This window comes from Rhamphochromis longiceps, linkage group LG22, assembly GCF_057381845.1.
Source record: "Rhamphochromis longiceps isolate RC_006_pf linkage group LG22, R_longiceps_female_GT1.1, whole genome shotgun sequence".
In the NCBI taxonomy this organism is placed as follows: domain Eukaryota; kingdom Metazoa; phylum Chordata; class Actinopteri; order Cichliformes; family Cichlidae; genus Rhamphochromis; species Rhamphochromis longiceps.
In genome coordinates this window covers 10,486,742-10,510,503 of record NC_140577.1, presented here as the reverse complement: position 1 = coordinate 10,510,503, position 23,762 = coordinate 10,486,742, and the positions used below count along the sequence as shown (strand labels likewise).

At 39.4% G+C, this 23,762-nt stretch overlaps 1 protein-coding gene across 1 annotated transcript in view; it reads right to left on the bottom strand.

The window, feature by feature from the left end:
- Nucleotides 1-1,759: 1,759 nt before the first annotated feature.
- crybg2 (crystallin beta-gamma domain containing 2) overlaps nucleotides 1,760-23,762 on the bottom strand; it is a 36,968-nt gene continuing 14,965 nt past the window's right edge. The window contains exons 5-24 of the mRNA XM_085396510.1: nucleotides 17,735-18,908; nucleotides 16,656-17,411; nucleotides 13,656-13,703; nucleotides 12,385-12,503; nucleotides 8,967-9,180; nucleotides 7,996-8,135; nucleotides 7,722-7,848; nucleotides 7,600-7,635; nucleotides 7,379-7,518; nucleotides 7,117-7,243; nucleotides 5,510-5,667; nucleotides 5,256-5,382; nucleotides 5,123-5,155; nucleotides 4,549-4,661; nucleotides 4,293-4,422; nucleotides 4,008-4,147; nucleotides 3,767-3,890; nucleotides 3,021-3,179; nucleotides 2,765-2,924; nucleotides 1,760-2,413 (exon numbers count right to left, since the gene is read on the bottom strand). Coding sequence (XP_085252636.1) covers nucleotides 2,325-2,413; nucleotides 2,765-2,924; nucleotides 3,021-3,179; nucleotides 3,767-3,890; nucleotides 4,008-4,147; nucleotides 4,293-4,422; nucleotides 4,549-4,661; nucleotides 5,123-5,155; nucleotides 5,256-5,382; nucleotides 5,510-5,667; nucleotides 7,117-7,243; nucleotides 7,379-7,518; nucleotides 7,600-7,635; nucleotides 7,722-7,848; nucleotides 7,996-8,135; nucleotides 8,967-9,180; nucleotides 12,385-12,503; nucleotides 13,656-13,703; nucleotides 16,656-17,411; nucleotides 17,735-18,908 — 4,114 coding nt within the window. The 3' untranslated portion in view covers nucleotides 1,760-2,324. The remainder of the gene's footprint in view (nucleotides 2,414-2,764; nucleotides 2,925-3,020; nucleotides 3,180-3,766; nucleotides 3,891-4,007; nucleotides 4,148-4,292; nucleotides 4,423-4,548; nucleotides 4,662-5,122; nucleotides 5,156-5,255; nucleotides 5,383-5,509; nucleotides 5,668-7,116; nucleotides 7,244-7,378; nucleotides 7,519-7,599; nucleotides 7,636-7,721; nucleotides 7,849-7,995; nucleotides 8,136-8,966; nucleotides 9,181-12,384; nucleotides 12,504-13,655; nucleotides 13,704-16,655; nucleotides 17,412-17,734; nucleotides 18,909-23,762) is intronic.

The following is a 23,762-nucleotide window of genomic DNA, read 5'->3' as shown; positions in this document are numbered from 1 at the left end:
TTGCGTGTCAGTCAAAGATACTGACCAATCAGTGCCCAGCATGTTCACAGCTCTGTTCACAGTTTCCCTGCTCAAATACTATGGCAACCCAGTTATACTTGAGCGTCAAGCAGGAATCTTGATAGTCAGGTTTGGTTACAGGCAACATTTTCTGTGGAATTTGACCATCATTTGTACTTCACGGCTGACTTTCCCCAAAATAAATAATTGACACGCTGTTGCTTTGGGCCAAACACAGTTCATGACATTCAAAGAAGAAATTGTAAGTTATAGCTTTGGCATGTTAAAGCTTTATACCAAGATAAGCAAAAAGATTTAATAAGCAAACTAATGAGGCAACATGCTGGCCATTTCTGAAAGTAAATGGAGGGCACACTCTGGTTTCAGGGTGTGCCTATGTATGACCAGGTGGTCTTTTAGATTCAAAGCCTAGAAACTTGACTGTGCAGCTAGACGGAACAAAAAGGCTTTTCAACAGACACATCTGATGATACCAGCGATAGGAGGATATAGATGTGATAGAGAGCGGGGGTGTTGTGCATTTTTTCAGAAAACTTATTACAGAAGAACAAATGTCACAAGGTTTTGATCTGTCCCATCCTCTGTGCTGGTTGGCTTCTACCAGTTTCTCGTCTACAGAAGGCAAATAAACAGATCTATGTGGTTATTACAAACAAAGCTGATCTAGAGCAGACTGTGTACCCTTTGATAAACTCTGCTAAACAAAGCACTATTTAAAGGGACAATTTGTATGCATCTCATTACTATGGAAATATTAGAAACAATTCAAATTTTATTTTTTATAGAAGCATTTAAATAATAGTGCAGGTGGCCTAGATACTTCCCGTGGCTTAAGTGAAACCACTGAACGCATGGGATATGTGAATTAGGTGAATTTGTGAGTGAAGTCTGAAATTTTAAATGTCTTTTAAAGATTGAAAACTGTTTATTCAAGCATGTGCACAACTATTGAAAGCAGCTGAAATGCTAGCTGAATTGGGGTGAAAATAGTAGAGGTCACCAAAGCTTATTTGACACTGCTAAACCTTGCAGAAAGCCTCCCCAAAAGAGTTGAAGCTGTTGTAGCTGAAACGGTCCACCAACATCATATTAACCCTTTGGATTAAGAACTGGACTTCACTCGAGTGTTCTCAAAGAGCTAAAGTATGAGCACTGATGATGTTGGTCTAAAATGCACAGCAGATAATGTCCTGAGTAGTTTAAAAAACTATGATGAAAAACAAGAAAGAAAAAGATGAATGGATTAAAAAAAATAAATAAATAAAAATACACCCTTATTTTGTAATCTTTTCTGCAATCATTTTATTCAATATTTAATATTTTAAAACCTTTCCCTCCTACATAACATGAAATTACATCTTTAGTATCAAATATTAACATACAGCTGAAGCAGAGAACACAGAAACATACACATTAAGATTTACATCAAAATATGTCAAGAAACGGTAACTCGACAGAAACTGCACAGTTCATTGCACTGGACCATGCATGTACACGTAAGTGCAACATTTCCCACAACACATACAGGATTTTTATATTACATATATAAAAACAAAAAATTAAAAGCGTAACACGCATTTCTTGAATACTAAACATCCTTTTGGCTTCACCCATCCAGCTTCACTATAAACCCCAGAAGGCCATTTTGTTTTCATTCCAGGAAATCAAATGCCCAAAAGCAATTTGAATTTCAAACTTAGATTTATAGTAAACAAATATAGGACGAGATGATGTTCCTCTTCTACAGACAAAAAAAAAAAAAAAAAAAAGCCCCCATAAACCCAGATTCCGATAAACATGGAAATCCCAGGCTGGATAATCAAATTGTTGACAAATGATCAGCTGGAAGGTCAAATGAAAGTCGCAGAACAGTGTGAACCATATACGGAATTTTCACTGTACATCCTCAAACAAATAACATGTATTTGCCATTGCTTTTCGACTCATGCTCCAAATAAAACTAAACAAATCAAGGCACTTATTTAAACTCTTCTTTGGTAAAATACATTTTGAAAATGATTAAAAACAAAAAAACAAAACAAAAAACAAAAAAAACATTTCATGCTATGAATGCAAACTAACAAAAAACCTTGAAAACAACTTGGGCAGCTTTTGCAGGGCATCTATTGCTTCTACGCATTCTTGCTGTTGGATACTGATTTCAAACTAGCTCATAGGTTTTAGAAGGAATTGCATGTCCTGAGATGCAGTAAGTCATGAAACAGATACAAGAGTGGATACTGAAATATCAAGACAATATCACAAAGTGGCAAAGATAAGCTCGGTTCCTGTGCTGCTGATGGCTACAGCAACTCTATCTCCCACTGCTGGCTGGGCCTCTCATCATTCTCGGGCATAATGACCACGTGGTCCTTGTCGTAAGTTTTGCCACCTGATGAAAAAAGTAGTTTCACAATGTAAATCTGACTAATTATTCATGCTGTAGTGGAATGTAACTAAATAAACTCATTTTCATTGTGGAATTGTTATTATTACATTAATACATAAAAAAAATATCCCTGCCAGTGAACACTTAAAAGGGAATATGCAGGAAAATAAACTTGGACACTTCTGAAAATTAAGTTAATATCATTTGAGATTAGATAAGATTTTGTGATGACCAATTATAACTTAATATTTAATAATTTTAGAAAATGAAAGCCAGTAAAAACTACAATAGCCACTAACAACTTTACACGCAACAAATGTTTAAAGGTTAAATTACCACATTTTCTTCTCATACCTTTAACATCCAGGACCATGCCAGGGAAAGTATTGCTAGTGATGAGGCCTTTCATTGGGGCAGTCCAGGTTTGAACGGGCTGTCGGGTTTCTGTCCACAGAACCACCTTTGCTGCTGGCTCTATGTTGCCAACCACCTGAAGGCTCATGGTTGGGGACAACTACAGAATACACAAAGTATTATGTTGGAAAGAATTGTCAAGATTTGAAATGTATGACTGTGTTGAGGTTTTCGGAGATGTCACCAGCATTGTTACCTTGTTTTTAATCAGTCCATCCTGGTAGAACCAGATGTCACTCAGTGGCTCCACCTCAGGCGTCACCACCACTCGTCCTGATTTCAACTCCTCCACGCCACCCTGGACGGACAGGAAGTGACCTCGCTCTGTGTTCTTGATACGGAAAAAGTGGCGCTTCTGTAGAAGGAAAAAAATAGCACAATGTATTACTGTTATAGAATCTGTGGGCAGGCCAGACAACTCAAAGTTATTTGTAAATAAATACTAGCTGAAGTGAACAGAACTGGCTGCACTTGTAATGATGGACATTAGTTTCCATTTTTTTTTCTTTTTAAATATAGGGACCAACAGAATCACCATTCTCTCCGTTTTGGAACTATTGGATACTTTTAACATCTGAGATTTATAAAAATGTCAGCCTGGTTTACTAATAACACTAATGAGTGACCTAGAACACCAAAATCAACACCTTTAGGATCAAATTATTCTTCTTTAAGGCTCCTAATAAAGGCTTTGTTTGTTTTTTAAGGCTCCTAATGAGGGTTTTTCGATGCAATCTTCACTTATTGTGTAAAATGAAGGCTCTGAACTGGTGCTGGCGACAGGAGCTTAAGTCTATAAACATGATTTAATGCCATTAAAAGCAGGAAGAAAATAATTGTATAATTTTCTTTTAATAATTAATAAAGATTCAAACTTTCAGAGGTTCTCTTATTGTGTACCTCATGTTTAAAAGTCATTGTAAAGAATACTTGTTAACAAACCTGTCTGACTGGGTACATTGAGCCAATAGTGTGAAGGGAGCTGAACTTTGGCCAGTTGGTGATTTCAATTGGCTCCAGCAGGAACTGGCGCCCCCTGTAGTTGCTGTGTTCACATATCACCCAGCTACAAAGCAGGAAAGTGGACACAAAGCATTACTTATGACAACAGTATCCAGGTTCTCAGCAAGATATTTTTGGTTCACTATTAGCTGATGAAGCCATTTAATTGCATGTAAGTTACCAGCCGCTGTTGACTCTGAGCGACAGGATGTGGTTGTTGAAGCCTTCTTCTACCATACTCAGGATCTCTGTGTCTGTGGTGATCTCTCTGCCCTCCAGACACTCAAGCCCGAACAAAGAGATGGAAGGAACTGAGAACAACTGGAGAAAGAAAGAGCATTTAGTAAGGCCATTGCCATTGTGTGCAATAGGTCGGCACCCATAACATGAAATCTCCCACTCGTGGGACTAATAAAGGTATCTTATAATCGAGAGCAAAATTTTCCTGTGTGAGTGCATTTCTTACCAAGGGCACAATCTTAACAGAACGAATGGAACAGTCAGGGGGGCAGCCCATGCTGGTTAGATTGGGGTAGTCTCCTTCAGATAAGACATACAAGTTCCCAGAGAACTGTTCATTCTCATAGACGACCCAGCTGAAATACACAGTGTTAAATTGTGTCTTTATTGCTTTGCTTATTGACTTGAAAAAAATAAAAAATACACACACACCAAATCATGTCAACTCTAACTTTTACTCACTTTACTTCCTGCTTACTCACCTTCTTCCCGTCACTCTGCATGACTTGGTAACTAATTTTTCTGGCATTTCCTCCTGTTTGCAGTTAAAGATGTAACACTCTCCCTGGAAGTCTGGCTCAGAGTACAATTTTATCTGACAAGAAGAAATAGGAAAAGCAAGGTGAGATGCCAGCTGAGAACATTTATATCGGTACTGTGACAGAAGCAAAGTTAACAGGGAAAATGTCAAGGTGCTTAACTTTGACCAAGTTATTAGCTTTAAGATATGCTCCATCCTTGAAAAAGGTTTTAAGCAAACAAAAAGAAACTCTGGATTCAAGTAATACAGTTCAATGTAACCTTCGCACATTGTTTTGGGACTGCTATCAGGCAGGGGACAGAGAAAGGTGAAGAAAAACAAACTCTACTGCAGTTTATAAGTTATACACTAAGCCTGTCGACCTTTGAACAGTGGAGCAAAATAACAAAAAAAACAAAACAAAACAAAAAACCCTGCATAACCCAAGCTTAGAGCAATTCAGACAGTCTCTTCTTTACAACACTGCTTCAATTCAATTCCCCATGAAAGCTTTCTTTCCACATGACTGTACTTACCTCATCCCTGGACCTTGAACTGTCATTTGGAGCCTAATAACAAGACAAAACAAAACAAAACAAACAGAAGAATTACATGTCTGCACAGTTCTTAGTTTAGCAGTTTGAAGATACGACTCCCAGTGATTCTCACCAGTAAGATGGGCTGAACTGAGCAGACACGAGTGTCTTGAGACCCCCAGTCAGCACAGTTATTATAGAAGCCTTTCTCTAGAATGTACTGGTGACCAGAAAAGTCCACATGCGAGTAAGCGATCCATCTGTAAGGAAGACAAACAAATACCTGATTATTGTAAAACCTGTCAATTCGTCGGTACAATGTAAGAAGAGGGGAAAAATATATATATTAAAAAAAATAAAAAATACTGGTGTCTTCTACACACTTACGCCCCACTGATTACTTCGATTGAACGCGTGGAGGTTTTGTAGCCAAACAGCTCAACGTCAGGGATGGCCTCTGTCACCTCGAAGGTCTTCTCCTCTTGCACTCCATCTTGGTCTTCCTCTAGCTGCTCAAACATCACCATGGCAGGGTCTGTCAAGTCCTGCAAGAGACAAAAAAACAAACAAACTGATTAATAGTCTGCATTCTAATATTTATCACGTTACTGATAATATAAATCATATCGGAGTCGCTTCATTTCTCTGGAGCCTGTTGTTATGAGTTTGTTGTAGACTTTTAGTCAAGACCACCTAAACCAAGATCAAGACTATACCAAGACAGACCGAGTCAAGACTAGGGCTGCTCAATTAATCGAATTTTAATCACGATTACGATCTGGGCTTTCAACGATCATTAAAAATGACTGAGCCGATTATTAGCCCCTCCCTCGTGCTTTACTCTCGCGCTGCTCCGTGTGGCAAATCGAGCGCACCTCTCTGCATTTCGAACACGCGTCACAACAATTAAGAGGACCCGAGGGAAGCTCGGAAAGCTAAGCAGAAGTTATTTGGAGAGGAGAGTGACTGCTGTTGGTTGAAAAGAGAGGTAAAGAAAACTTCAGTGGTGTGGAAACATTATGGGTTCGCGGAGTCAGACGTGGATCAAGTCGACACAGTGTGTAAACTTTGCTACAGTGTCGTAGCTGCACCACAGAGCAACACTGCAAAGTTCACTAAACATAGATGTTTACATTTTTCATTCATTTTTTATATTGCAAACATTTGCACTGTTATCAGTATTTGCACACTATTTTATATTAAATTTTGACAATCTTTAAAGTCATTATTCAATACATTGTTATTGTTAAATAAATATCATCAAATAATCGAGATCTCAATTTCAGTGAAAATAATTGCGATTATCATTTTTGCCATAATCGAGCAGCCCTAGTCAAGACCAAGGCAAAGTCAAGACGAGACAAAAAAAAAAAAAAGTCTTTAAACTGCAGCCAGATGCTGCTTCGTTTACAGGTGTCAGGCATATTTATGTGTTTTTGCAATGCACTTGCACAACCCTCCTCACCGCTGTCTACTGTCTCACTCACTTACTGAGAGGACAGACGCACACTCCACTTGACTGTCGCGTCTCTCACCCTCTCTGTTTTTCACATGATGTAATTGGCCACAATATGGAGGAACTGGAGCATAGCTGAGCCACTGTGTGAGAGCTGAGCAGCGAAAGGAAATTAAGTGAGGAGCCGGCTCTCGCTCAATGGGAGTCGACTCTTCTGATTCACTACAAAGCACTCTCTGAGCACGGCTCTTAGAGCATGACACATTATCGAACGTTACGTTGTGTGTCATGGATACTGTTTACTCCAAATCTCCCGACAACTGTGTCGATCTGAGACAGCGAGACCAAGACAAGACCGAGACCACTTTTACGTGGTCTCGAGACCAGAGACACGTATTAACAATTTCAAGTTAAACGGCCCTCTTGCAATTTAATGTGCAGCTTTCACTTACTGGGAGCCACAGCGGTTTCGTTTAAAGACTTCGAAACATGAGAAGAATGAACAAATATTAGTTCTTATGAAGTCATTGTAACTTACTGCGCGAATGACCCTAACAGAGCGCAGTTCAGCATCACAGCCTCCCCACACCCTCCAGTCATGATACTCTCCTTCCTCCAGCAGGTACTGGTGGCCTCGGAAACCCTCCTTCTCGTAGCCCACCCAGCTACAGAAACAGAGAAAGGCACATGGCTTAAAAAACAAAACAAAAACAAAGTAATGATGTGATCTGCAGCTGTTAAAACTTGCAAAATGCCTTTTCAAGGATCACCGAATACAAACAGGCAAGAATACCACTTACATTCCTCCTAGTACTTTAAGAGAGCCCACGTTATACATAAAGGTTGTTTGCTGCCTCTCTATTCTGGTCATAAAGTCTCTCATGTTGGTGGTTATTGTCCTCGATTTCCCAGTAAAGTAGGGCTTTTCATAAATCACCATCTGGAGACAAAAAGTCAGCTTTTAAGTTTCAGTAATAGTTTCAGTAGCAGTTTGTGAACAGGAAAATTCATCCTTCTTCACCTTTGGATCATTCAGATTTTCCACCTGTGGTTCACCCTGTGAGTTAAAAAGAAAAAGAAATCCAAATTAAGTGCAAGTGATAAAGAAGGCAGATTGTAAGTGCTTCTAGAAGTGACACTTACTATTTTGAGTGGATGTAATGACCCCACATAGGGCTGTTCCACCCCCCAGGCTGCTGGGTTTGAGTACCCCCCAACCTCCAGGACTCGTGGTACACCCTGGAAGAAAGGCTGTGCGAACACAAGCCACCTGAAGAGCAGAAAAATAGATGTCAGTAAAAAACATTAAAGCAATCTGATTTGTCAAATTGGATGAAATGCAACACTAGTGACAAATGATCAGTATCATATTAATTTTGGCTTTACAAAGCATTTTGAATAGATCAACATCACTCACAGCCCTGCGTTAATAATGATGGAATTGGCCTTAATGGGGAAACCAAAAATCCTGGCATCATCGGAAGTATCTCGGAAGATGACTTTCTTTCCCTCCGCTTCCTCTTCAGGGAAAAGGCTAATTTCTGGAACGCTGTAGTCCTGAGGGAGGATAGAGGGAGGCTGTAACGCTGCTGTCACATGGGAAACACGTGACTTACAGATAAACATCATAATGAGTAGATTTTTACACCTCCAGCATGGACAAGAAAGTTGTCCAACCTCTGTTAAAGGAGCTTTCGCACCAGTTGGGTCTGGATTGTCAGATATTTTAACTTGATTTGTTTTCTGAGGAAAATCAAATATGTCAGTCTGTAGGCATTTTCAAAGAGTATGGGCGAGAAAAAGGATGGGAGCACAATGCCATCTGAAGATAAAGAATGTTATACTCTTTACTAACAGAGCAACACTGTTATTGTTCTGAATACAGAATGAGCTGATGTCAGACAGACACCTCTACCAACCAATCACCGTCAAGTACTGGGAGACAACCCACGCAGGTGACATTATATAGGTATGGCATGTTAAAACAAAAATAAATATATGCAATAGATAAGTGTCTCAGGCTTTTTGATGTGAATAGTCCATATATCTCAGATTAATAAAATAGTAGAAAATAATTAAATATTTATTTTCATGCTTCAATGTTTCAATCCTTTAAAACAAAGTACATTTGTAGTAGTATCTGACTTGTCATACTTGTCGGCCCAGTCAAGTGTTGACACTTATTTTTGACACTAGATGGTGCCATTGAGCTAAGGAGCAAACAGCCACTCGCAAGATTGAAAACAAAACATTTAAGAAATCAGCCGTTCATGCTGATATAATGATTCTGCAATAAAATGTTCCACTGCACTCAGTTAGCTTTCAAATCCTAATTCAGGCTTTGTGGCAACAACCAGCGACAACAGAGGGAAAGAAAATTCTTCTTACCCTCACTGCTCTTCGTATGGATCCGATGAGGAACCTCCTGGCTGGCTTGGTCTCCTTTTGCTCATCATTTGTGTCTCCGTTGTGCTCTTCTCCCTCATTCTGTTCATTCTCTTGCTGCTCTTCTGGAGGGCTGAACGGGTAAGTAATCTCGATGTCACCCTCATCCAGAGCAATCTTCTCCCCTTTGAAGTTGGGTTTCTCATAAAGCACCCACCTAAAGGATTAAAAAGAAGAAGAAAAAAAGAAAAAGAAAAGAAAGGGCAGTGTAAGGTTACAGCCTGCTGCGTATGACCGTTGTTTCTCCTGATAATATGTTTATGCACTTTTCATAGACATTTACTGTTGCAACATCATTCTGATGTGTCAAAGCAACGAGTATTTCTCATTATTAATGTAGAGATAGTATTTGTTATTACTCTCATTAATGCCAGTGTTGATTTTACCCAACTATACGGCTTTGTTACTAACAAAAAGACTTTTAGAGGCAGGGACATTAAAAACCTGACACTAGTCATTCACTACTTTACAATTTTGCTTTTAATAAACCCAAGGCACAAAACTTTATGGGAATCAGAAGCTAAATGAAATCCTACTACTTTGCTACTTTTTAAGATTGGCTTTTCTTTTACAGCCCTCTCTTTAAATAGAACAACACACACTTTCTCTTTCTTATAGATGAAATTCTGCATGAACAAGCAATCAAACGCACTGCTAATAATGAAGAATGTCAGGCAGTTTTTCTACCACGGTCTGGTAAATGTTGTGCAACTCCAGCGCTGCTACAGTTACAAGGATTATGTGAAATGTGATCAATAAATATAGCCTAATAAATGAATATTCCTCTCTAAATATGAGTAAAAATAGAAGACACCATAGTAGAAACATGCAAGCAGTGTACAAGTACCTTTAAAATGGACACATATGCAGTATGCTACCAATAAAATCCCAACACTTGAGCTGCTTGATAAAGGTAATCTCTTTATAAAAGACAGATTTTTTTTAAAGTCAGAGGCTGATGGCCTACAAATGCCACTTACTTTGCATTCTTACATTAGAGTATTAGCTGTGGTTTGGGTAGTGGCGCAGGAAATGGTGTGTGAACTGACAGTATAATTATCTCATTGTAAGAAGCTGAGGAAGCATTAGTCTAGTGTTAGTACAGGCCAGCGCAGCACCAGCAGGGTTACTGCAGGTTCACAGAGCTGGCTGTGTTTGACAAAACATTCCATGTCTGAGGCAGGTGTGTGTTTAAGCTTGTGTTTGGGGTGTGTTAACGATTGAAGGAATTTGCATGCCCACAGCACATCAATAGCAGTCTTGTTTTTATAACGCTACCTGATCACATCCGGAGAGAGTTTTATTTGGAAAAACCGCTGACTTGCTAAACACTTGACATTTAAAAGACAAAACCAAAATTATATATATAGCAAAGGTTAGAAGCTATTTTAAATACAATTTCCTTAAAGTGAGATATACGTAGTACACTTGACAAAAGGTTTTGCAGCTATAAAATCTGGTGATTAAACAGTTTCTGGTTAGAAAAGAAAAAGAAAAATCTAGTAAATCATGAAAAACTTCTTTACTTATTTCCTTGTGAAAAGCTTTGTGTCACTTAATGCCATTTTTTTCTCTTTTAGATATTAATGCATAACTCTGCAGTGAGTATGTAGTAAGAAAGCGCTACTTTCTGCATTTGGTAAATAAAAGCATTTAAAAGTCCAAAGTCCCAGACACCTGTATTAAGTGTGGCGTGGATAGGGGTTCTTTGTTTCACTGCATGTGGGAGTGCCCACAGGTGAAAGTCTTTTGGGAAAAGGTAATAAATCGGTTAGGCCAAGTTAAAGTGCTAATTTGATATGTATGCTAGACTTGTAGTCAAGACCAGAGGGTTTGGAGGCCTATCTCCACCCACCACCACTTCCCCTGCCAGTGGCGGACTCCCTCAGGTGTCGGTGCGTTGGTGGTTCTTTGTGTCTGGGGGTGGGCGTCCAGGTACACACTGGCTCACTCCTTGGCGGCCGCTTATCGGGGCCTGGAGCCTGGGGCTCGCTCGGGCCACTTTGGAGGTGGGGTGCCCCCGGCCTCTCGGCCTGGGGCTCAGTCACTCAGGCACAGCTGGCTGCCGGTGGAGCTCACGGGCGCGTCACTGCAACTCCCCCTGGCTTCTGCTCCGCGGCTGCTGAGTGAGCCCTCATCTGGGACTCTCCTCAGCTCTTACTGGGACAGTGGCGCGGCTGCCCCTCTGTTGGTCTTCCTTGGTCTCTTGTGTTCTGGGGGCCTCTGGATGTCTGGAGTTTTGATCTCCTACATACCTGCTTCATACCCTGGGGGACGGGGCTGTGGCTCCCCCACACTCCCTAGCAGATCGTTACATGGAAAAACCTTTGGAATGCAAGCATGCTGATCCACACAGGTGTACACACGGGTATTCACAGATGCGGACTACAGCTTTCTTGGCTGCTGCCTCAAAGCACATTGTGCGCTGTCTATCTTGCGTGCTGCACAATATCGTTTATTATTTAGTATCTACTGATATCTACTGCTAGCTAGTTTATTGTGATAGTGCTGTTTCTTTTTATTATGTTGCTCTTTGTTGTTTGCCTTCTCTTCTGTTTTTTTTCTCCATACAGGTGACCCAGGTGGGGTTTTTTTTTGTTGTTGTTTGTTTTGTTTTTTTCTTTTCTTTCTTCCCCCCCTTCTCACCGTCTCTTCTCCCCTTTGGTTTTCTTTCTCTCCCTCTCTTTCTTTCATTCTCTCTCCCTGTCCTATCCCCCAGTCATGTCTGTCCCGTTTGTAGCAACTGAAAATAAAATAAATTCATAATTATAATAAAGGTCAATCAAATGGACCAATATGGCAAGGCCATGATGATCCACTTGGTAAAATAAATCCGCTTGGCATCTTTCTTGGCCTTAAGACAACAATTCTGATGGCTAAAGATCCAAACGGGACACAAAAAAAAAAAAAAAAAAAAAAAGACCAGAGGGTATCGAGACCAAGACAAGACCAAAACAAAAGTCCGTCGAGACCAAGACCATGTAAAAGTGGTCTTGAGACCAAGGCCGGTCTCGAGACATCCAACTCTAAATGTATGCCTGCCCTCCCCTCCCCCTTTGCTATGGCTTGCTTTATTTGTGTTTCTATTATTATGCCTTTTGTCATTATTTTATTTTATGTTCACTGTATATTATGTAAAACTAGTTAAAACCTAATAAATAAATATGTAAAAAAAAAGAAAAAAGAAAAGTCCAAAGTCCTGTCCTTTTACAAAGTTAAATACATACATGCATGCCTAAAATACAATCAAAAATACAAACGAGACAACAAGTAATATCTGTTACCGACAGCAAGAGGATCCATATGGATTTGTTTTATGGGAGAAGGGGGAAATAAATAAATAAATGCTTCCAGCACTTACCCTCCTCTGATCACCCTGATAGAGATGGTTTCCTGCAGCTCCCAGGGTGTAGCATCAATGACATCACCGTGTACCTCAATCCTTTGGCCGCACATACCCGGTCGGTCAAAAATATACATCTAGCCGGAAGGAAGACAAAATGTTAGCATAAATTATGACTGCACACTTGTAAAATCAGATGTTTTAAGGCTGCAGGTCATATAATCAGATATTAATAATAATAATTATGAATTACGTTGAGTATATAATCAGTGTTAACATTACAGTAGATGTCATTTAATACTACGCAAGCACCTGGGATGAAACTGTAGAAAAGACAGAATTACTGCAGTCTTTATCCTGTGCTGCAGAAGAGTCCTTTATATTGTCAAAGGAAAATAAAGCCAACACTGTTGAATGGCATCATCTTCAGTTTCATATTCAACCTTAACCTTTAGGCGTTTAATACTAAAAGAGTAGAAAGCTGACTATATGGTATTGAGATTACAAACTTCTAGATTCTGTTGATAATCAGGAAATGCAACTATGCAAGAACATTAAAAAGTGGAATAAAATTTTGCACATCACAAGAGAAAATGGAGGTACAGATGTGCATATATTGGTGTATATATGGAATTTATTGAATAACAAAAACCTGCCCAAGTCTAAAGCACAGACATGTTTGGGACATCCAGCTTTAAGGCCCTACAGCATGGGAGAGAACCTAAACCTAAATGGAAGCTCCTCCCCAATTATTAAGAATCATTTGTGGTTAACCTCAGTGAGAAAATCGAAGAGCTCTCCAGCAACAAGCACAAGCAGGTCTGAAATTAACACAAGGCCACAATGGTACAGGCAATAGTGTAGTAGGTATGCACTTTAGTTACCAATCAAAGGCAGAAATTCCACAGAAGAGGTTTGGGAGGGTTTTTATTAGCATCTGATAACAATCCTATCGTTTAACCAGACAGTCCGCGTCGTCTACTGCAGAATGGTTATGAAATTATGTGTAGGCTCCTACGTTACCAAGAAAAACAGTTTTGTAACAACAACTTATTCCCCCTCAGGTAAACTAGCAAGGTGTTGTGTACTTAATGGTTAAAAGACAGAAAGCTCTGCTTTTAACGGCCAATTTTTAAATTACACTTCAATATGCTAGCTGACATTACTTTTTAGCCACTTTCTAGTTCAAGTTAGTGGCAAAAGTGGCTGTCAGCTTATACACGTTTCTAAAAAGGCACGTGGGTGAAAACAACTCTCACTGAAGAGTGCGGTTTGTGTGGCCAACTCACCTTTCCAGGACGAGGATTAAGCTTTCCATGTTCCTTCTCTTTGGTAAGCTATGGACAAATAGCAAAATTGTAAGGATTAAACGGACATCACAGGACATTATTTTCTTTTACTTTTTTTTTTTTTTAAAGTACTCTTTGGGGGAAAAGAAAACAGCCTTGGTAAGCCACGAGCATGTAAGATTTAGACACGCTATTACGCCCAGGTTCTAAACATGCCACACAATCCAAACAGTGTTACTGTACTGTCACCTTGTTCAACAGGTTCTGAGGAAGTCTGAAAGATGATGTGAGAAGACTTAAGATCCTTCACGACAATTCAAGGACAGCTTTAACAAAGAGGAATACATTCCTCTACTGAACCTTTGACACTTCTGACTTGGAACTACAGCATGAGCTCACATGACAAAGAAAGACATTGCACTGGAAACAAAAATAAATGTGCTGTGCACCCAACAAGTAATTAAATAAATTATTTTTAAAGCTGAATTGGTTTTAGAATGTTTAAAAAGGACAGACTGCAATGTGGTTGAAGCCACAGCAAATTAGAGTTTTCGGTGATACTGGTGTGTGGTGAGGTATCACTTCACTGCTCGTCTGGAAGCTCTGCAGGAAACCGGTTACAAACTAGATCATGTTACTGACCAATGAGTGGCAACAGCTGAAGCTAAGGTTTCAAGAGTCCCTGACCTAATTTAATTCAGAAACATGTTTGTTGTAATAGTAGTAATAATAATAATAATAATAATAATAATAATAATAATAATAATAAACAAATTTTAAACATGAATAAATAAAAAAAGGATGAAATGTATTCATACTTAAAAAACAAAACAACAAAAAACGTAAAGACAAAATAGTAAAACAAACAAAAACAAACACAGAAGGTAGTAATCCCACTCAAACGTGACTGGGTTTTTTCTGGTTCTTCAAGTTTCTGAACCCTTGAGAATTTTCCTTAAATTAATAGCTTTGCATTTTCACAATAAATTATACCCAGTAGTTCATACTGATATCGTACGTTAAAAGGTGACCATTGTCTGCATATCATAATTAATTTGGAGTTTTTGAGTTTTAAGTTAGCAGTAATTGAGAATCACTGATTAAAAACTTTCACTTGCAAAAACCTACTTAAAAAAAGACGACATGTGCAGCTGTGGCATTAAACTAGTGGACCAATTAAAATCCTGATTAAGAAAAAAAAAAATGATGGAAATGTAAATTACGATTAGGTTGGCCAACTGTTATTGTGCCTCAGGCTAGTAGCAAGGCCAAATGCTGCACATTCAGTGCAGCACCTGCTTAAATAACAGATGGTTTTTTTTCTGCATGCCCTCTGCACACGTTTCTTTTGTTAACATCACTATAAACCTTAAGCCACAAATCATTCAAAGTCAGAAAGCTACGTCGCCGATGGAGACTGCAGAGTTTACTGCCTTCTTGATGCCCTACAGAAACAAACTCACACAGACACGTTTGACCTTCTGTTCCTTTCCCTCCCTGCAGCCTGGGTACAAGATCTGCTCTCCAATAAAATGAGCTACCACAAATGGAATGTGCAGTTTCAGCAAATAACATATTTAAAAACAAAACAAAAAAGTTTGACCGTGTAATGAAATAACTGACGACTGCAGCAAACAAGAAACTGGGGAAGAGAAGGGATAACGGCTGTCATCTTTTCTTCTCACACAGGTGTCGCCTTATGTGTTCCTGTCATAATTCATCTAATCAAATATCAAGTTTGAAGAAAAAAAAAAAAACTAGGGTGTGGCCATGTCTCTGCAGGAACAGACAGATAGCTGGGATGGGTGGGGAACCCAGCTGAGATCATTTAAAAACAAAATAATAATAATACCACGGCTATTTAAGCAGTTGAAATGACTATAAATATACATCAAAAAAGGGTTCGCAGGATGAAATCTCCTTAATTCTTTGAGAACGTGATAACGAGAAATAACTAGAATACATCAGTGGGTGTAAAACTCTTTTGAAGTAATGCTCGTGTCTTAGACAAATAATCTTTCCCCCACAGTTTGGCTCACATCAACAACTCAGGAAGCACATCAGAAGTCAATATTAGTATCAAACATTGTGTTACACGAGCTTTGATCACTTCAGAGTTCTAATTGGACAAACTTTGTGCCGATATTTGTGTTAGATGCTACAAATGCCACAGGCCTACACTGACATTTCACTCTTCATGTTCTTCCATCGCTTATAGAATTGTTGTGCTTCCTAACTGCAGCTGCTTAAAACCATCCTGCGCTTTGTGTTTCGATGGGGGTGGGAAACAGGATGTGGCAGAATGAACAAGAGAGTGTGTCCCAACATTCAGGCATGAGCTCTGTAGGCATATATACATAAACCAAAGTCTTCACCTACATGCACTTTATCCTGTGACCTTTGGGATCTTCACTGAGAAATAGAATGTTTTTATAATAAATAGGAACATTTATTTCATTTTGAAGGATTGTTTTAACACTGCATGACACTGGAACTACCAGCAGGCCCATCCTTTAATCACTGCTGGTTTTCTATAGAAATTCCATTTTGAAGCTTATTTAAATGGCACGTTTGGCATACAAATGCCAACAAAAGCCACAGATAACTGGATTTGTTGTGTGCACAATAATAAGTCATTAAGCTCACCTATTGTGAGCTGACCTGTTTTGTCATTTCTTACAATGGGAGAAGAATGGATGAGAGTTGCCTGTAAGTAAACACAATCATAGGATTTTCTTACTCATTCTGTTATCAAAGGGATAGTTAACCTTTCACACCTCACCCAACCCTCCACTTAATGCAACTGTTTGCATACTTTGAGCAGCCGCACTCGAAGACTTAGAAATATTCAACGAACGTGTCATCGAATATGTTATTTTTTAATAAAGAGGTCACACACTGTACGTTTTCATGTCTAATGTGATCATTTCTTAGCCTGGATTGTTACATTTTTAAATGTCAAATCAACAAAAGCATTCTCACAAATGTAATATTACTCACATAGGCATCGGGGAAGGCTCTGTATTTTGAAAGTAAGTTCCTGTCAGGCTCAGTTGTTTGGCTCTGGAACTGAGACTTTCCATTAACATCGCTGAACAATGAACTGTGGACCCCCACAGCGGCATCACTACTCAGGCTCCTCTGCAGGATGGAAGTGCCCATTGTCCCGCTACCCACACCCATCGCCATCTGAGGGGTCTGGCTAAACATTGATAAAGGAGTGTCTGTGTTGGCGAATGGCCTGTGGAGGTCAATCGAGCCAGTTGGGCTGAGGAGGCGAGTGGGGCTGTTGCTGGCAGGCGGGGAGCCGATGGCCAGAGATGCAGGCCGACTCACATGAGTGTTCAGGTCTTCGGCTACGCTCAGAGAGGAGGATGAGGAATTCATAAGAAAGGAGAGGCGCTCAAAGCGCGATCCACCTGACTCTGTGCCAGCGCCATGGTCACCCATCCCCTTTAATCCCGCAGTCGTGAGATCTTTTAAAGATAAAGTTTCGGGTAGGGAGCTGGTGCGGAACACTGACCGATGGGCTTTTCCGTTTTCTTGTGTCTGAACTGTGGATGACGGCTTGTAGTTACCAAAGAGGACACTGTGATCAAGGCGAGAGCTTGTGGTAGGAGATGGAGGTACTTCATTGCCATTAAGCACTGGAGATTTTAAATCCTCAGACGAGTCAGAGGATTTTCTCATTACAGTACTGTTAAGAGTTGATGCTCTAAAGGGAAAGTTGAGACCTCTTGTTCCAGGGTGTCCATCCTGCAGGTGACATGACACATGCATAGTTATGCTAAGCTCTGAAGCATTCACCTATGAGATCTATGTCTTCAAAACAATGCAGTGAATGCAATTTCATTTTTGGTGCTGACATATTTGATGAGTTGCATTCAAAAATACTACAATTCCTGAACAAACACATAAGGAGTGTATTATAAATTGCTTATAGCTTTAAAGAACATTTCAATTTTCATGACTTCTACAATAAGCAAAAACATAATCATAAAAACAATATAAATAAAGGTAAATAATGAAACAGCATGAAGATTTTCTAGCTCATGAAATTAATTTTAAGTCTACGATACCTGATTCTGCCTAATCAGTTCCAATGGAGAACGACTGTCTCTTGGGGAAGTCCTCTTCAATCCCAGGTCAGCAGGCAGAGTATACAGTCCATTGAGGGACTCGGCTGGAGCGCCTGTTCCTTCCATCTTTGTTTGGAGACCGCTCACGGAGTCAGGCACGTCAGAAGAGACTGGGCTTGGAGCATCCTCCACAATGGGTGGCAGAGAGGAGGCGAGGCCTGCATTGTTGGTGCGTATGCTCACACTCTTCTGCCTCAGAGAAGGCCCCATGCTCTTTAAAGTATCCACCAGAATTTCCATGTCAAACTGGCTGGTGGAGTCTTCGTCAGGGGAGGCAGGAGGAGTAGAAAGAGTAGTAGCTACAGGGTCAGAGACAGCCTCCACAAGTGTGGCTGTGAACACCCCAGTAAATCGGTATGAGTCGCCGTCCTCTTCCTCCAAACTGTTGTTGTAGCTGGTTTGTTGTGTTGAGGAAAGGCTGGATACAGGGAGCTGTTGTGGCTCCCAGGCTGACTTTACACTCTCTGACCCTCCCTCTCTCCGTCCCAGTGTTTCACCTGCAGCTGCTCCAGGCTCCTCCTGCTCCACTAAGCTCCTCCTCCAGTCATCTGCTGGTGCTTTGACTGGGTTGCTTTCACGGCTCAGGTAAAATTCATTCCTGTCACTCCACCTGTTGCCAAGGGTAATAGGTTCCTCCAGAGAGGGGAGGGAGGGGGAAGAGAAGGAGTCAGTGAAGCGTGTGTATGCTGTAGTGTCAGGCAGAGCCGAGGAAGAGGAGGAGTTACTGGACGAGGTGTCTGATATATTGTAAGTCAGGGAGTCAGAAAAAGTGTAATTCTCTGTTTTACTTGGTTTATACTGACTTACACCCTCAAATCTATTTTTCCATTTATACTCTGAGTCAAGATCCGGTTCATTTGACTCAGTCGAGGTGCTCGTTTTGCTAAAGTCCACTTCATCCTGTCTATTATCAACAGCATCAGCCTCATTAATGAGAGATAGTTTACGAAAACGATGTTTGGCTTCATCCTCTTTGGAGAGAGACGAGGTCTTTATTAACAGTTTGGTACTCAGGCTGTGGTAGCCTGAATTCATTTTGTCAGCCGATTCCTGGCAGTCGTCCGTCTGTTGACTTTCTGAACTTGCTGCGGTGGTCCTTGAAGCTGTCAAAGATCTACACAAATAGCAGAAAGAAAATAAGGTGGTAAGCGTTTCACAGCATACAAAGAGCTCCAAGGCAGAGTCTTCAGGGTGTGGTGGACACACAATGCCAACAATGCAAATTATACAAAGCAATATCGCTTATCTTGACTAGCATGCAACGTCCAAGTTTGCAAAACATGTCACAAATTTTGGTTCCCCATTTTATATCTGCTAAAAAAAGTACTATATAAATGACCCTAAGCAAAATGCATTCAGCTGAGGTATTCAATTGACCTGAATACTTTACAGAATATACCCTGCACCAACAACCTCTTTAGAGCCAGCAAAGTTATCCACATTTCAATATAAACATTAGATAAGAACACTCAAATGTAAGTACTACAAAGCGCTGTGTAGGAACTGAGACAGGCCGTTGATTCAGAGAACAATTCAAACGCCAAAGACGTGTTTAGAAGAATATAAACTTTTTCATACCATTAAAAACGCACAATGTTCATGATAAAATCTTTAAGGAAATTTTGCAATAAAAAATGTATTTTGTTATTTAGTTTCAAATGCTTCTCTGTATTTTTTGTTTTAAACAAGTTTTTGAAAGATTTTTGAAATATTTGCGTTAACTTGTTTTTATGACAGGTGGTCTCATAACTTTGTTAAGCACTGTAGCTCAGGCTCTGCTACTTTAACTTTGGTCAGTTTTCCCTCTTTTTTTTTTTTTTTAATAATTAATTTAAAACTCTTTAAGCTTCCCAAACATTATCCATGTGAAAAGGTCAAATACTGAAGAGTATCCCTTTAAGAAAAGATTTTATACTTAATTATACTTTCACGAAGCAACAGATCTTACCAATTTCTCAAGAATTAAGATTCAGTTAGTGTGGGAAAAGAAATCCTTAATGACTAAATGCATTTACTGTGCATTTCTCCAATTACAGGGTTGTTTCTCTTAGATTTGAGATGTGAGAGTTTTTTTTTTTTTTGTTTTTTTTTTTTAAAATCAAAGTTATAAGAATGTATTTTTACCGTTGTCTGTATCCCATGGCTATACCCATCCAAACAGGGCATACTAGTTATGACTAAAAGCACAACTACAACAATTATCAATGTTGTTCAAGGAAACAAAACTAAATATCAAACAGCTTTCATAAGTCGAGCAGTAAATCTGACTTGATCCTCTGTTAGTGACTCATTTGACCTTTGACCACGAGGAGAGGCTCATTTATAAATGGTGTTTACTCTAATGTGCAAATGTTGTTTTTTTCTTTTTTACAGTTTCAGACAAAGTAGTGCATGACTGCAATAGCAGGGATGATTATTTAAAAGGTCACAAGAATACAGTCACAGCAATACGGTGAATTACTCAACCAATTTGCTCTTCTACAATGTGGGGTGGAGATGGTCTTAAAGGTCAAACTAAATGGTGATTTTAAAATGTTGCAATACTGTTGCAGGTTTCAAGTGTGCATCTATGTGTGCACACATATCCAAAATAATTTACTTGGTGAATTCCCACTACTTAGGCATTCTAGAATTTTAGAAACCCTGAAAGACAACGCTGGGAAATACTGCTGATCCAGTTTTAGTTTAAAAGCTTTGGGAATTGTTTTAGTTTGATGCGGGTCCAGTCACAAAAATTAAGCCAAAACATTAGAGCAAGGCTCACAAATGTCACCACACCGAGCTCATCAACATGTACCAAGAAGCTGATACCGCATGTGTACTTCTACATAGATGGGGTGTCATTTGTGTAACTTTATAGATGTATTTCTTTTTCTTCCCATATTTTTTTAAACTAGTAAGAATACAGAAATTTAAAATACTTTAATCACATCATGTGAAATATCGGCAGGAAGTAAACAAATGGATTTTACAGTGCAAAAAAAAAAAAAAAAAAAAAAAAAAAAAAAAAAAAAAAAAAAATCATGCAGCCTATGCAGAGGTAGCAGCAGCAGCTTTACGCAAGGCATGAGAAATGGCAAGTAGTATGCACAGAAGGGACTGTGGAGTGCCAGACCTGCGGTCTTGACAGCTTAAAGCTTGGCTTAAATTAGATGGTGCAACAGGACAGTGATCCCAAGGTGTTGTTACAGTCCAATTAAAGTCCCGACTTCAACCCAACTGAAATGTTGTTGTGGGGGCTTAAGAGAGCTGCACATTAGCTGTGGACCTTTTAGGTGCAGCATTTGTCAGTCTCAAACCTCAATCCTTCAAGCGGGAAGATTTATGGGAAAAAAAGGAATGCTTTTTAACTATTGTTTTGCATAAACACGGAGATTCCTGTCAAGGGGACATAAAGGTTTCTTTAGAAACAAGAGTGTAGAGGATGATAATTATAAAGGTGTCAAGAAAGGTGGCTGAAGAGTCTGGCAGTGATCCTAAACTTCTTCATGCGGGCCTGCAACAATCAGCCACATTTCATCATACACCAAATATCAAAGAACATCACTACCCTCTGTATAATTTCTTGGGAAACCTTATGATCTCTTGACAGGAATGTAGCTTCTTTCAGTAATAAAAATAAATTAAAAATTAAAAAAAGTATAAAGTATCGCAGTCTGAAACTGACAAATATCTGCACCCAAAAGGCCTCGACTTTACTCCGAGAGACAGTGCATCTGCAGTAAAAGCCTATAAATGGTGCCCTTGAATGATTGCCAGTTTAAGTCTTGTGCAAACAGATGAACTCGATCTAGCATAATAAAAAACACACACCCAACCTACAGCCAGCTTACATGAGAAGCTGCAAAGGACCAGAGGTGTAACGCCTTCCATATGCTGAAGGCGTTTTTGGTTTTCTGTTCTTGGATTGTCTAAATGATTGAACTACTAAAATTGTCCTCAAGATAAAACTGATAAGCAAGATACTAAAGATAAACTTACGCTTGTGTTAGCCTTTGAACTTAAGATAATATCTATTGACTTAATCTAGACTGTCTAAATTTATTCCACTTGTGCAGATTTAAAAACTGTTTTCAGATTGGCATATCAGCATAAGTATAGTATGTTATAGGAAGGCACACACACACACCTGAGATGAAATCGCTGAAGACTCTTTATCTAACATGTTCATTTAAACTGAGGAAAGATCACTTCTGTCAGGTCAAGGTGTGGTTTTGCAAGTATGTTCCGGTCATTTACAACAAAGTGAATTCTCCACAAGTTTGACATTCTATGGATGTCTCAACTAAGCTGTCAGATGGTCACACGCGGAAGGAAAACAAAAGGGAAAGGCCAGTGTCATGGTTTAGTTTAAAGACATAAGTAGCTCGACTGGCTTTGGTTATACTCTCACCAGAAACAGTCCTATGGGCCCTCAGTTTTGGACAAAGGTAGGAAAATAATACAGCAGATATCAAAACTGTATTTTTACAGAGAAAATTTTTTTTTCAATAGATAAACTGCATTTCATAAATAGGAGGTCCCTAAGAGTCATCACAAGTGGAAATGCACGTCTCACCCGACTTCAATACACAGAAAGAATGCATGACAGGTGGGGCTGGCTAAATGCCTTGCTCATCTTTCACACCTCTTCATCAGTAACCTGTTGTTATTTTAAGTGCCAGAGGCCGCAACATGTTTGTCGGCTTGCCATGCAAAAAGGTGAGCACTGCTGTACTTCTTACTAATCCTCATTTGTTCTTTTTCAGTCTGTAAAACTTTTAAATTACCCAGCTAATACATGCAGCTCTTCACCTTCAACAAGCATAAACGGAGTTTCGCAAGACGCATTCTCACAGCTAAAACACCTCTTCGGTGCCACCTTGTGGTTTTAAATGTACGTCAAAAATAAAGTGTCATGAAACAAGTTTCCTTTTTGATAAAGCACATAGTTAGGGAATCCTCCCTTAGTTATGCTGCAATAGGTGTATGTTGCTGGGGGATTCCTATGATGCATCGAGTATTTCTTCTTCAGTCACCTTTCTCACTCACTGTATGTTAATAGACCTTTCTGCATTGCATTCTGGCTCTGTTCCACAGCATGACTTTTATCCTGTCTTCCTTCGATTGTTGGGTTTTTCTCTGTATGCGTTATTGTAAGGTCTGCCTTACAATATAAAGTGCCATTAAGCGACTGTTGTAGTGATTTGGCACTGTGTAAATGAAACTGAATTGAGCATCGTCTCACAAGTCACAGTAGATGCAAGTTGCTACCCTTTCTGAACTAGGTGTAGTAGTAGATCTGTAACAGCTACTTTCTACTGCAATCTTGTTTGTACTGCAATGTTTGATTTTTTTTTAATTAATTAATTTTATTTATTTAAAACACCAGATGTCCCAAAATGGATTTGTGTCCCGCGAGGACCAAACTGGCAGGACACACAAACTGGGGATTTTCTGCCACATGATGGCACCAAAAATGTGCAACAAAAAGTTACTGCCTGTTATCTGCTTCACTGATCATAAATGATCTGAAGACTCGCACCATTCCTGCTGATAGTTTAAAGATGTTCATAATGTAGAGGTTGCAAAGCAAAAATGTATTTGATAAAGTCTTGTGATATGCCAGTAAGTAATGCTATTTTCTTGTGCTCTATACTCTTAAAATTGTGCTGCTCATCTCTTTTATCGTCACAAGCCAACATGCTCAAAACATTGTTAAGCTTGATGCATCAAACGGAGCAGGTTTCACTTATTCAGTGTGTTACAGGGTCAAGGTGTGGTCACAAGCTCAAAATTCTTTCCATTTTTTCCTTTTAACACTACTTAAAGTTTTATTTGTTCGAGTAAATAAAGACATCTGGTCAAATGCCAGCTTCAGACAAAACAAAACAAAAAAAAAATGTACTCATGATGGCAAACACAGTTGTGTTACATAAATGTGACAATATGAGGGCAAGTGCTCTACGTGTCAGGACTTGACAGTGGC